Source organism: Cibotium barometz, chromosome 32 (genome assembly GCF_041138505.1).
Source record: "Cibotium barometz isolate CiBa-2024 chromosome 32, ASM4113850v1, whole genome shotgun sequence".
In the NCBI taxonomy this organism is placed as follows: domain Eukaryota; kingdom Viridiplantae; phylum Streptophyta; class Polypodiopsida; order Cyatheales; family Cibotiaceae; genus Cibotium; species Cibotium barometz.
The window spans coordinates 51,152,074-51,166,882 of NC_141077.1; the positions used below are offsets into that span (position 1 = coordinate 51,152,074).

The window sequence follows — 14,809 nt, forward strand, 5'->3', positions numbered from 1 at the left end:
TATCTGTCAAATACTCATGCTTAAAACATGCAGGAATCTCCATCTGCACATTTGAGATAGCAAAGTTCGTAGCTCGAGGCATGCGGCTCAAAGCATCTGCTACCACATTCTGTAATCCAAGAATATAGAGTATCGCCATGTGAAAATTCGCCAAAAATTCAACCCATCGTCCTTGACGAGGATTCATCACTGGCTGAGTAAAGATGTAAGTCAAAGACTGATGATCTGTCTTAACCACTGAATCTGCACCAAGAAGATAATGCTTCCACGTTCTATAAGCATAACAATTGCCAAAAATTCCTTGTCATAAACGAGATATCGCATTTGAATAGCCGAAAATTTATGACTATCAAAAGCAATAACACGATCATTCTGCATAAGAACGCCTCCAGATGCTCTATCCGAAGCATCTGTCATGACGTCAAACGGCTGAGTTGGATCCGCAATAGCCAAAACAGGCGTAGTTGTCAACGCATGCTTAAGATCATTAAAGGACTTTTCAGCTTGAAGTGACCATTGCAATTTATCTAGCTTTGTAAGGGCCGTCAAAGGAGCAGCAATATCGGAGAACTTGTGAACCTTGGTGTGGTAAAAATTTGCTAATCCCAAGAAAGATCGCACATCTGAAATTGTAAGTGGCAAAGGCCAATCAACAATGACTTTTATCTTCTTAGGATCAACTGCAATACCATGTCCAGAGATGATATGTCCAAGATATTCCACATGATCTTTGAAAAACTGACTCTTCTTCTTGTTGATGTACAAGACATTCATACGGAGTACGTCGAAGACAATCTGCAAATGCTGCTTGTGATCTGCTAAAGTCTTACTGAAGACCAAAATGTCATCCAGATAAACGATGACAAACTTATCCAAGTAAGGACCAAAGATGTCATTCATCAAAGTCATGAAAGTAGCTGGGGCATTGGTTAACCCAAAAGGAATGACCAAAAATTCATAATGTCCATACTTTGTTCTGAAAGCTGTCTTATACTCATCTCCAATTCGAATCCAGATTTGATGATAGCCTGACTTCAGATCAATTTTCGAAAATACCTTCGCACCAAGCAACTGATCAAAGCAGAGTCACACGGGGACGCGGGGACGGCCCTTAGGGACGCGGGACGCGGGGACGGCCGGGGACGGGGGGGGGGACGCGCAGGGGATGCCGTGCAGAATGGGGACGCATACAGTCGTCCCGGGGACGCGTTCCCGAAACGCGGGACGGGCAGGGGACGCAGACAGGGGACGCAGACGGTCAGAAAACGGCCAGAAACAGCGAAACGGGCAAATTTCCAGCTATAAAAGAAGGCACACTTTAGGACTTTTCTCCACACTCAAGTTTGAAGCTTCAAGCCTCATTGCTCAAGCCTCAAGCTTCCAAAGTTCCAAGTTCCATTGTCCAAGCCTCAAGGCCCAAGTGGCAAGTTAGCCCTCTCTCTCTCTCTATACTATCTACATTGTGCCAACTTCCAAGCCATCTCTCTCTCTCTCTCTCTCTCTCTCTCTCTCTCTCTCTCTCTCCAAGTTCCATGATCCATCCCTCTTGAGACTTGCAAGCCTCAAGAGTCAAGCGGCAACTTGCAACTCTCTATTGCACCCTTCTTCCCTCTCTCTCACACTATCATCATTCATGGCATCTCAAGGTGAAGGCGCCGCCGCCACATCTTCCGTTGCGGGCTCTTCACGAAGGAGGCCGGCGGTGCACACATGGTCATGGTGGGATGAGGTCCACTACACTAGTCGTGGAGTGGGCGGTGGTTCAAGCCTCAAGGGCATGGAATTGCATGATCTATTGTGATCTATCATCTATGATCTATCTAGTATCTCTATTTTGTACCCACTCTTTTTTGTAACCCTCACTGCCCATGAGGCATGTACTTATCTCTTTGTATCTATCAGACTATCAATCACATAATCAGTGTGCCATCGATGTTTTATTAGCGCATTTTGCTCAAAATGACTCTTGTTTTTTTGTCTATTCGGTGTAAAATTTCGTTCAAAGTGTGTCTCTATATGTATGTCATGCATACAACTCCTAAATTGCTTTTAAAAAAGAGGTTTTTTTTGCCGTTCCCTACCCCGTCCCCGGGACGGCACTTCCCCGTCCCCGTCCCCGTCCCCCGTCCCCGTCCCCCGTCCCCATGTGACTCTGGATCAAAGAGCTCATCGATGTGGAGCAAGGGAAACTTATTCTTAATTGTCTGCTTATTAAGGGCACGATAATCAATGCAAAGTCGCATAGATCCATCCTTCTTCTTGACCAATAAAACAAGAGCACCAAAAGGACTTTTGCTTGGACGTATATGACCTTTATCCAACAACTCTGCCAATTGTCTCTGAATTTCTTGAGATTCTGAATAAGAAACTCGATAAGGAGCTCGAACTGGCGGTGGTTATCCAGGAATTAGATCAATCATATGATCTACAGAACGTCGAGGAGGCAATGTCGTTGGCAGCTCGTCAGGAAATAAATCCTTATAAGGTTGAAAGAAGGGCTGTTGTAAATAAGAAATATCTGATGGCGAGGATTCCGATTGGTCAACTGTATTGTCTTCTGCTTCTCGCAACATAACTAAGGCAGAAGTGCTGTCGCGTTTACGCACTAAGCATTTGACTTGCATAGCAGAAACCACAGTAATCGGCTTAGAATTAAACAGACCTCGTAATTCCATTTCTCGATGATTATGATAAAGTCGAATGGAATGATCTCGAAAGCTGATCAAAGGATCATACTCATATAACCAAGACTGTCCAAGGATAATGTCATAGTGTGACAAAGGCATAATAGCGAAATTCAGCTGATCCTGATAGTCCTGAATCTGAAAATGCAACTGCTGAATCCGTTTACTGCAATGCAAGAAAGAACCATCTGCAAGTTCCACTTGGAAAACTTCCGCACTCTGCTGAGTAGGTAATCGCAACTTGCTGACGAGAGTAGTTCTCACAAAATTAGTCGAGCATCCACTATCAACAAGAACATTGATAGGATGCTGGCCAATAAATCCCAATAAGCTCAAAACTTGATTGGAAAGGTTAACAGGCACTGAAGTATGCTTGTGGGCATTCAGCATTAAAGCACTGACAACTTTAACAAGAAATATCTGATGGCGAGGATTCCGATTGGTCAACTGTATTGTCTTCTGCTTCTCGCAACATAACTAAGACAGAAGTGCTGTCGCGTTTACGCACTAAGCGTTTGACTTGCATAGCAGAAACCACAGTAATCGGCTTAGAATTAAACAGACCTCGTAATTCCATTTCTCGATGATTATGATAAAGTCGAATGGAATGATCTCGAAAGCTGATCAAAGGATCATACTCATATAACCAAGACTGTCCAAGGATCATGTCATAGTGTGACAAAGGCATAATAGAGAAATTCAGCTGATCCTGATAGTCCTGAATCTGAAAATGCAACTGCTGAATCCGTTTACTGCAATGCAAGAAAGAACCATCTGCAAGTTCCACTTGGAAAACTTCCGCACTCTGCTGAGTAGGTAATCGCAACTTGCTGACGAGAGTAGTTCCCACAAAATTAGTCGAGCATCCACTATCAACAAGAACATTGATAGGATGCTGGCCAATAAATCCCAATAAGCTCAAAACTTGATTGGAAAGGTTAACAGGCACTGAAGTATGCTTGTGGACATTCAGCATTAAAGCACTGACAACTTTAACAAGAAATATCTGATGGCGAGGATTCCGATTGGTCAACTGTATTGTCTTCTGCTTCTCGCAACATAACTAAGACAAAAGTGCTGTCGCGTTTACGCACTAAGCGTTTGACTTGCATAGCAGAAACCACAGTAATCGGCTTAGAATTAAACAGACCTCGTAATTCCATTTCTCGATGATTATGATAAAGTCGAATGGAATGATCTCGAAAGCTGATCAAAGGATCATACTCATATAACCAAGACTGTCCAAGGATCATGTCATAGTGTGACAAAGGCATAATAGAGAAATTCAGCTGATCCTGATAGTCCTGAATCTGAAAATGCAACTGCTGAATCCGTTTACTGCAATGCAAGAAAGAACCATCTGCAAGTTCCACTTGGAAAACTTCCGCACTCTGCTGAGTAGGTAATCGCAACTTGCTGACGAGAGTAGTTCCCACAAAATTAGTCGAGCATCCACTATCAACAAGAACATTGATAGGATGCTGGCCAATAAATCCCAATAAGCTCAAAACTTGATTGGAAAGGTTAACAGGCACTGAAGTATGCTTGTGGACATTCAGCATTAAAGCACTGACAACTTTAACAAGAAATATCTGATGGCGAGGATTCCGATTGGTCAACTGTATTGTCTTCTGCTTCTCGCAACATAACTAAGACAAAAGTGCTGTCGCGTTTACGCACTAAGCGTTTGACTTGCATAGCAGAAACCACAGTAATCGGCTTAGAATTAAACAGACCTCGTAATTCCATTTCTCGATGATTATGATAAAGTCGAATGGAATGATCTCGAAAGCTGATCAAAGGATCATACTCATATAACCAAGACTGTCCAAGGATCATGTCATAGTGTGACAAAGGCATAATAGAGAAATTCAGCTAATCCTGATAGTCCTGAATCTGAAAATGCAACTGCTGAATCCGTTTACTGCAATGCAAGAAAGAACCATCTGCAAGTTCCACTTGGAAAACTTCCGCACTCTGCTGAGTAGGTAATCGCAACTTGCTGACGAGAGTAGTTCCCACAAAATTAGTCGAGCATCCACTATCAACAAGAACATTGATAGGATGCTGGCCAATAAATCCCAATAAGCTCAAAACTTGATTGGAAAGGTTAACAAGCACAGACTCTTGCAGCATGACTTCAGTCGTTGCAAATGAATCTTTGAACATAACTTGTCCCGAGAACAACTTTCTAAGCAAAGAAAACCATATGGAAGATATTTCTTCTCAACCTATGACAACACTCGAAGACTTTTGTGTTCCAGAAAAATCAATGGAATCCCTTTCAGACATCCAACAGGTGGTTGTCGCCTCTCAGCCGGAAAGCGTGGTGACACAATCAGATAATTTACCAATAGTTTCACTTGAAGCAGATAAAGATTCAATCTTTTCTTGGACAAAGCTCGAAGTTACCAATGATGTTAACAAAAGTTCTACTCAAGTTAGAGATACGATTCTCATGCTTTTGGTAAAGATGAGACAAGTTGCAGATGCAGTTAATATTCAGTTTGGTATATACAAGATTGTTATGGTCAACAATAATGCCATGACTTGGGATCTAGCAGCTAGAGCTTTGGATGCAAAAGCACTTCAATCATTTCCCTTCTTCCAGAGTCTCAACAACTACCCCTGAGTTTTATTTTAAATGGGAGGGAATGTCACGATTGTGACTTAGTTTATTATACACAGTCTCCTTATGATTACAGATATTGAAGTGACATGATTACAGAGGACCCCTACACTCGGATGGTCACGACTATTCGCTCTAGAGACATGCCTCTTCATCAAGAGCCACACTCCTTCGACGACTGGTCACACCCCTTCGCTCTAAGGTTGCAACTCTTCATCCAATGGTTGCAGCTATTCGTCCAAAGGATGTGTCTCTTCACCTAGAGTCATGACTATTGGTCATGGGATGTGTCTTTTCATTCGTGTCTCTTGAACTCCTATATAAGGAGCCTGTTGTATCACAATTTCAATCAATCAATCAAACATCTGTGTTCAAGTCTACTTTCAGTTTCAGTCTTAAATACACAGATAATTAGGATGAAATATTAAGTAATAACAGTAATCCTCACAATCAGGCAATGCTAAGATAGGTGCTTCCTTGACTTTATCTTTCAAAAGTCTAAAGGCCATATCCAGATCGTTATTCCAAGTGATAGGCTGATGTGACTTACGTCCACGACCTTTCAATAAGTCGGTCATCGTAGTGTGAGCTGAGAGTACTCCCGTATAGATTTCCAAAGAAAAACTACAAAACCGAGAAAAGAACGAAGTTGTTTCACTGTTCGCGGTATAGGCCAGTCCAGAACCTTCTGAACTCGGTCATAGTCAATGCTCATAGTCAATGCTCAATCCATCTCTAGTGATCTTGTGTCCCAAGTAAATGATGTCGGTCATAAAGAACTCACATTTACTTAACTTAGCATATAGTCGATTATGTCTTAAAATAGATAAGACAATCGTGAGGTGTCTAACATGATCCTCAAGAGTACGACTATATATCAAAATATCATCCAAGAACACCACCACAAATTTTTCCAAATGTTCACGAAAAAGAACGTTCATCATTTGCTGGAAAGTGGCTGGAGCATTGGTTATACCCAAAAGGTAATACTAGAAACTTGTAATGGCCATACCTAGTCTGAAAGGTGGTTCTTTCAACATGCCTTTCATGAATACGTATCTGGTGGTAGCCAGTACGTAAATCTATCTTCGTGAAATATTTCGCTCCTGTAGACCGGTCAATCAGGTCATCTGATCCAGGAAGAGGATAACGGTTCTTAATGGTCAGCTTGTTCAATCTCTTGTAATCTACACATTCTCCAAGTATTGTCCTTCTTTCTCCTTAGCAACACAGGTGCACCCCAAGGTGATTTACTTGGACGGATCTGGCCCATCCTCAAATAATCTTCGAGTTGTTTAGCCAACTCATCTTCCTCGGCTTGGCTCATCCTGTAAGGTGGAATACTGACAAGATGAGCACCAGGGATCAAGTCAATACGATGATCTACTGCCCATTCAGGTAGTAAACCTGATGGCAGTTCCTTAGGAAATACGTCTTGAAACGAATCAAGTATCTTCTGTAATTCTTTGCTTTCAGACACACTTAATTCATTTACATCCAAATTGCTGATTTTTCCTCATTGGATCCTCCATTGATGAGTTTCTATGATCTATCTTGCAGCTTACATTGCACGTCTCACAGGCATGACTTTTGGATCCTGTTGCCTTTACACATGCGTATATTTGCTACCTCTTCTTATGCTTATCACTGGTGTAGTTACCGAGCTATACTTTGCTCTCTTGTTGTCATTGATGTGGATTACATGCAGTTTAGCTTGGCATTTGGATGCTTGCCTTCAGGGGGGGTATTATGCGATGCCTCTTGATTTGATGCAGTTGATGTCAGCATGATCTTTGACATGCATTTCAGGTGATGCGTTTATGTACTACTGTGCTCTAGCATTAGCACTATGACATTGGGGATTCTCCTTTTCCCTGCCATATAGTGCTTGCTTTTCCCATTGGAATTTGGCACTACAGTTCATCTTTGCCATCGTGATCTCTCTTGATCACTCTTACTGTGGAGCATAGTGCAAGGCAACATTCACAGCTTTCACCTTGGTACCCGTTCACACCATTCACTTGAGGAGGGTTTGCTGGTCATGTCCACTCCTGGCTAGTTCAGGTGTGAACCGAGCTTACTCACGGGCATTTTTTCCCTGTGAATGGACATAGGTTTTTTCCCGTGTGAACACACTTTTGTGTGTTGGGCACTTAGCCCTTGGCTTTTTAGTACTCACTTGTACTTTCATTTCATTATTCATTGAGTACATCTTTTCCAGCACTCACGTTTCTCTGTGCTTGAGGTTGTGTGTGTGTGTGCAAGCTAACTGCCCTCCTACCCAACAAGCCCTCCAAAAGAGGCTAGTATTCCTAGGATCTCTGTCACCCACAATGGACTTAGGCATTCCATGATGCTTAAAGACGTGTGAGAGAAAAAGTGTAACCATGTGGTTTGGCTTAATGGTCTTTTTCATTGGGATGAAGTGAGCTATCTGTCCACAATAGTCCATATGGCATAATTGTCATACTATGTACGAGGCAAATCCATTATGAAATCCATGGCTATGCTTTCCCAAGGTTCATTTGGCACGGGTAAGGGCTGAAGTAATGGTGGGGTCTTGCGAACTGAATTTTACCTTTTGGCAAGTAATACATTGACGTACATATGCCTCAATATCCTTGTGCATGGTAGGCCAAAAGAAATACCTCTCAATAAACTGAGTGGTTGGTAGAATTCCTCTATGCCCTGGTGCATGAGACTCATGCAAAACTTTTTGCTTGAAGTCTTTGGTAACACATAATCTGTTAGCATACATGAAATATCCATCTTTACACACATATGGCATATGTGCTGTCCTGGATTGCAAATCAGCCCATAAAGATGAAAAATCAGCATCCGTAGCATAAGTATTAAGCATCATAGTCAAATCCTCATGTGATGCGACTGAAATAGGAGCTACATATGGCTTTCGTGAGAGCGCATCGGCAACTACATTCTTCTTTCCAGGGGTATGAATGATCTAGAAATGGAAAGAAAGTTTGCCATCCGCTTATGCTCCTTGGAAAGCTTTGTTTGAGGAAGGAAGAATCTCAAACTTTGATGATCTGTCTTTATTGTAAATTCAGCTCCTAAAAGATAGTGTTTCCACACCTTAAGAGCATGAATTACAGCCATGAGTTCTTGCTCATAAGCATCCATATGCTTCTTGGCACCTTGCAAACACCTACTCTCATAGGCTACGGCATGTCCCTCTTAATTGAGGACAGCTCCAATACATTCTCTCGATGCATCACATTCAACTGAGAAAGGCTTATATAGGTCAGGCACAATAAGCACGGGTCCTGTTGCAATGGCATTTTTGAGTGCTATAAAAGCATTAGACTTTGCTTCTTTCCAAATGAATGTAGCCTTCTTTTTAGTTAAAGCATGCAAGGACGATGCCTTATGAGCAAAATGCGCCAAGAAAACTTTGTACTTAATGTACGTTCTTGCTGGTCTAGATCCATTCGTACTCCATTTTTAGAAACAATATGACCCAAGTAATGGATCTCAGAAAGGAAAAACTCACTCTTCTTAGCATTTATGAAGAGTTGGTGTTTCCTTAATTCTTCAAACACAATGGTCATATGTTTGATATGCTCTTGCTCATTTCGAGAGAACACCAAAATATCATAAAAAATGTGTCAGTAAATTTGCAGTGTTCTCGGAAGATGCGATCCATAAGCTTGTTAAATGTAGTTGGAGCATTGGTAAGACCAAAAGGCACGACCAAATACTCATAAAGGCCAAATGAAGTACGGAAAGTAGTCATATGCACATCCTAGGGTGCAACTCTGACTTGATGATATTCAATCTTCAAGTCTATCTTGCTAAAGCATGAAGCTCCTTGCAAACGATCCAAGATATCATCAATGTGAGGAATAGGAAAACGGTTCTTAATGGTTATTTTGTTAAGAGCCTTGTAATCAACACACATCCTGAAAGAACCATCCTTCTTTTGAGTAAGGAGAACATGAGAGCAATAAGGAGAAGAACTAGGTCGAATAAGACTCTTTTTTAAGAGCTCATTCACCTGTGTCATTATCTCTTCCTGTTGGCTAGCACTAACTCTATAGGCTGGTCTATTGAGAGGAGAATTGCTAGGTATGAGATCAATGATATGATCCTCAGGTCTAGGGGGTGGCATGCAAGCCGGTAAAGACTGCAAAGCAATCACTAAACCCACGAAGAAAAGTCAGCTTGCTTTCATCTAGTGCATCCACATGTGCATTATTATGTTCTACAAGATCACAAACAAAAATCAAGTACGAGGAAATGCTCTTTTTCATTGCTTTATTTATCTGTATTTGTGATACAACTGGAATAGTGTCCCCGGCTACTCTTGCATCAATGATATGCTTCTTATGCTTGTGAGTTATCACTATCTTCTTATTCTTATTATCCAGCTTTGGATTCAAGCGTGCATGCCAAGGCATCCCCCAATAACACATCACATCCCTGCAATGGAGCAATCAAAAAGTCCTCATGATCCACATAACGCTGTATATGAATGCGTGGTTTCCCAATCACAGGGGTGATCCTCACGGTCTTATCTGCAAATGCGGAACTAGCATCAATCTCTATTCCCATATCATCCATGCTAAGGCCCAAAGAAGTAGCCATATGTGAAGAGATGAAGTTGTCTGTGGAGTAGTTGTCAAACAGGAAGAGGACAGGTTGATCCTTGAGTTGACCCCATGCTTTAAATAACTCTCTCAATGGGAGCATGAGAAGTCTTCCCTTGTACATCCGGTATAGTGTTAACTTGCGGCTTCTTTTCCCTCTCAGTTTTCCATTGTGGGCAATGTCTAATTACATGTTCTTTACTGCCACATTTAAAACACTTACCCTTCTTCATATATTCAATTTTGTCTTGCCTAGAGAGGCCCAGATTGTCCTTTTTTTCCTTCTTTTAGGGGGGTTGATTTGATTCAGCATTTGCAGCTCTCTTTCGCCCAAGAAAACTATGGATCTCATGCACTGATCTCAATTCAGGTCAATTCCGAATTGCATCAATCTTTGCAACACTTCAACTTTGGACACATTATGCCCAAGATAGTGTATCTCTGACAAGAAGAATTCACTCTTTTTTGCATTTATGAAGAGTTTATGTTACGGTGTTCTTCAAAAACGATAGTCAAATGAGCTCTATGCTCTTCTTTGAACTTCGAGAAGAGTAGGATGTCATCAAAGAAGACACTTGTAAATTTCCTATACTCATGGAACATGCAATCTATCATTCTATTGAATATAGCTGGGGCATTTGTCACCGCTCTCTATAGGAGGCCTACAGATTGGAAGACAATATACACATATTTAGAACACTTAATCTTATTATTATTATTATTAATCAATGGAAACATCATCAAAAACACAAACACTGGAAATACTGAAAAAAAATACAAAGGACACCAGCATTGGGGCCAAAAAGGGTCGGCCCTCCCCCCCCCTCAATACTTATTGTATTTCTTTGAGTATTTATATTTGTATAAGTGTCATGGGCTTGAAAAGGCCAGATTCCTCCACTAGGGAGTGCAAACAACCAAACAGATTTGGTTCAAACCGATGAAGAAAGTGTTGGTTGGAGTAGCCCCAAATCATAGGCTCGTTCCCACCTTCACTGGGTGTACACTTGCCTTTCACTGGTCTTCCGGGACCGTGCACAAATGTGCACGCTCGTACTAACGCAGGCAACAGTGTACACTGCGGAGGGAACGTTTCTCGGTTCTCCCAATTAAGCTTTGTACTTGGTTTTTCCTCGTATCCTCTTGACCTTCACTGGCTCCTCTATAAATGAGGACGCGGTCAAGGCAGTCATGGGAGAAACCTCTTTCCAATGATCCTCCAGAGTGTATGCAACTGGAGAAGAACTAAGAACTTACCTACACAAAGCTTGTAATAACATCATTTAACTTGAATTATTATTTGAATTTGAGATAAAATATTGAAATAAATACCTGGCATGGATTTTAATTCATATCTCAGTAATGAAGACCATTTCCCTTGTATTATACTCCAAATGGAAGCTTCAGCTGCTGTAAACAAAGCAACCAGCCAGTACATAGGGCAGGTACAACAGGTACATATGGGCAACCAATAATCTAGGTACACGTGGGCTGTAGGTAGGCGGGTACTGCAGGTAGTACAGTAAGTACATGTGGGCTGCAGGTAGGCGGGTACTGCAGGTGGTAGGCGGGTATTGCAGGTGGTACAGCAGGTACACAAGGGCAGGAGGTAGGCGGGTACTGCAGGTGGTACAGTAGGGGCAGCACACAGGCGAGTCCTTCCAGGCGTGGAGGCGGCATGTAGGGGCAAATTCAGCAGGCGTGGAGGAGGCGGCGGGTAGCTATCCTGATGATGGCAAGTTTTCCACCAACCCACATGGGGGAATTTCCATGCAAGCCTTTTTTTAAAAGCTTATAAAACCTTAGTTCATTTTATTACTTTGGGCCCTCCCCTCATAAGCATAAGCAAGTGTCCAGTCCCTATTTAAATTGAGTGTGAACACAATACCTTGTAAATATTAAGGTTCACTCAAGTTTATGGGTTTTACCATTTTAAAAGGCCAAAACGACAAATACTTACCACCTGTTCACATGCCACACCACCAAGTCAGCAAACAGCATTCCACGGTACATTGGGGGCGTCCTTGTCCAGTGTACTGGCACGGTATAACAAGCAGACACACGCAAACAAGTCATGCAAAAACAAATTTATGCATGTATACAAATAATGGACGAAATAAGCCGAGAGAGAGAGAGAGAGAGAGAGAGAGAGAGAGAGAGAGAGACTTGAAAGTTGAGAGCATGAAGGATAAGAGAGGGAGAGAGCTTGAGACTCAAGAGCATGTATGATGAGACTGGGAGACCTTGAGAGCCTTATACAAGCATGGAGGTGAAAGGGATCCAAGGCCATGGCACATGCCCAAATGGCTACAACAAACGGGTGAAAGAAACGAGAAAAAACGGGCGCAAAAAAGGTAAAAAATGGCCAGTTTTTTTTCAAGACCGTTTCGCATTCGTACCGTACTGTATGGTACAAAATGGTCGTTTCGTTGCAGCAAAACGTCCGTTGGCCAAAAAAACGGCTCGCCAGTGTTTCGCTCCGGTCATTTCACCCCGTCTCGTACTTTACGTATGGGTGCTGTGGTACGCGTCCCGCAAACAACTATGTATGCTCTCATGTGTGTGTGTGTGTGTGCGCGCGCGCGCGCGTGAGAGCATATCTTGATACAGAGTTCTACACCCACTATTGGGCACTGATGACGTTAGTGGGGATGTCGTAGTATCTAGTCCATACTATGCATAATGGAGTTGATAGTTATATAGTCTTGTGGGTTGACTACCATGAGTATATAACATTCACAATCCTAAAAGGTGAATTTGGGCATGTTCTTGGATTCATCTAGGTATATATATATGGACATGGTTGCTATGAGCTAAGGCATCCAATGCTTGTGAGTATCCACCCCTTTCTACACTTCGTACATCCTCCATCCAGAGTCTGTCTAGATCGCCATCGAAGCTCTACTTGAGAGCGCACGGGTGGACAGCACCATCACTTGTACCTCTTTGGTATAATCAGAATTTTTGAATTCTCTCCATTATGTATCTATCGCATTGTCTATTGTGTTTTGTCTTGTTATTTCTTTTCGTTGTGCCATATTCTTATATGCTCATTCCGTGCAAGTAGACAGCCACAATTGAAGGTATTGCTCGCGTGTTTATCTGACTTTTGTACCTTGTTTGTGGTTTACCACTTAAGATAGAGATTCCAAGTTCACTTGACATTTTGGAGGGCATTATTTGATAACTTTGGGACTTATTAGCCTTAGGCTAATAATTATGGACCATACCCAAGGATCATCAGACCATGAATCAAAACCCTAATCTTGGGTTAGGACATGTCCCTAGTCCTGGGTATACATAGCCCTAGGCCTGTCGGGATGTAACAACTACCATATTAGCATTGTAACATTGGTATGAGAGCATAGGTGGTTTGCATGCCCTAGACTAGGGTTGTCATGTAGGCCTTGCAAACATGAAATAGTAGTTGCCTAGTCTAATTGAGATGGAAGCGTTGGTTTCTAAAGCCTTTCAGCAAATTCCACCCCACATGTCAACATTTGTGGATAGTGTATCTTTTAAAGATCTACTGTGAATAAAGCTACACTTTTGCTTGCTAACTTGTGAGTACTTGGTAGAATTTTGTGACCAAGGAATCAAAGCACGCTGCTGTTTGTTTCTTTGTCCTCGCTGAAGATAGAAAGTTGATCATAACATCATTTGTTTGCACATTACGTTTTTTATGCTTCATCTGTCTATTAATTGTAGGGTTTGTATTGCTGTATTTGTCCAGGACCTGTAAGCCTGTCATGATGAAGTCTCGACCACCGCCTCCAAAACCTGCATCTCCATCTTCAGAATCCAAGCCAGCAACAGGCAGAGAGTCGAACAGTCCTACAGATGGACCTGCAGCAGGTGGTGGAGAAGCACAGTATGCAGAACCTATGGATACTGAAAACCCACAATAAGGAGAGACAATGCAGGCTGATTAATGTAGAGTTGTTTGTTAAAAGTCTTCTGGCATGGTTTTGGAGCGTTGTAGTCAAATGCTAATTGACAATGCATTTTGGTTGATAAGGTTGAGTAGTCCATCTGCATTATTTATTGCGGTGCTAGTGTAATCAGATCCATAATTTTTCAAATTGGAAGAGAAAATATGGTTTCTGGCCATTTCTGGCGAAGGTCTCATTGAGTGCTTCTTTGCTTAGGACAGTTCTTGGAAATCATAATTTTTTGTTTACATGACTTCAATATAGAAAAAAGATGCAGGCATTTTCTATTAACAGCTTTGTGGAAAGAGTCGAGGCTGTTTTTAGTGGGGTTTTTTGGCTGTAACATTTAGTGTTGCATGATTAGAAATCCCTTTGTAAGTTATGAAGGCTTAACTAGCTATGGGGGTGAGGTAACTGTTAAAGCTGTGTTTGAATAAATTATGTGGGACACTAACTGAGAGGCTGCGAGGCACCCTCTGCAATTCACCTGCTGTAGAATTAAACTGGTATTACACAGGTGGGTTTTAAAAATGGGGATCCACAATTTCTATGCATTTGTGGCAGGGCGGGGGTTTTTGTTTGTTAAACCTTCTTTATGTGTTGGATGCAGGGGTTTTTATGAAGGTAAACTTGCAGGCGCATGACAAAGCACACAGGTGGGCTCTAAAAATGAGTGATTATGCATATGTGGCAGTGGCAGGGGAAGGGGTTTGTGTTTGTACACCCTTCTTTATGTGTCGGATGCAGGGGTTGTTATGAAGGTAAACTTTCAGGTGCATGACAAATCAGACAAAAATTAGTGGTTTAGCCCTTGGTTAGGGTGTTGATAAGCTTTTCTAGCACATTTCGGTTTTGGGGTATCTAAGAAATTTAAGTCCTTTTATTTAGAGGGGTGGTGTGTGTGTTTAGTTTAGTTGCAAGGATATTTGGTGAAGCTTCTTGGATAAATACCTTCAA

At 41.9% G+C, this 14,809-nt stretch overlaps 1 protein-coding gene across 1 annotated transcript in view; it reads left to right on the top strand.

The window, feature by feature from the left end:
• The window catches only part of LOC147620313 (heat shock 70 kDa protein 15-like), a 50,954-nt gene extending 36,811 nt beyond the window's left edge, over positions 1–14,143 (top strand). The window contains exon 9 of the mRNA XM_086772509.1: positions 13,654–14,143. Coding sequence (XP_086628635.1) covers positions 13,654–13,828 — 175 coding nt within the window. The 3' untranslated portion in view covers positions 13,829–14,143. The remainder of the gene's footprint in view (positions 1–13,653) is intronic.
• Positions 14,144–14,809: the final 666 nt, after the last annotated feature.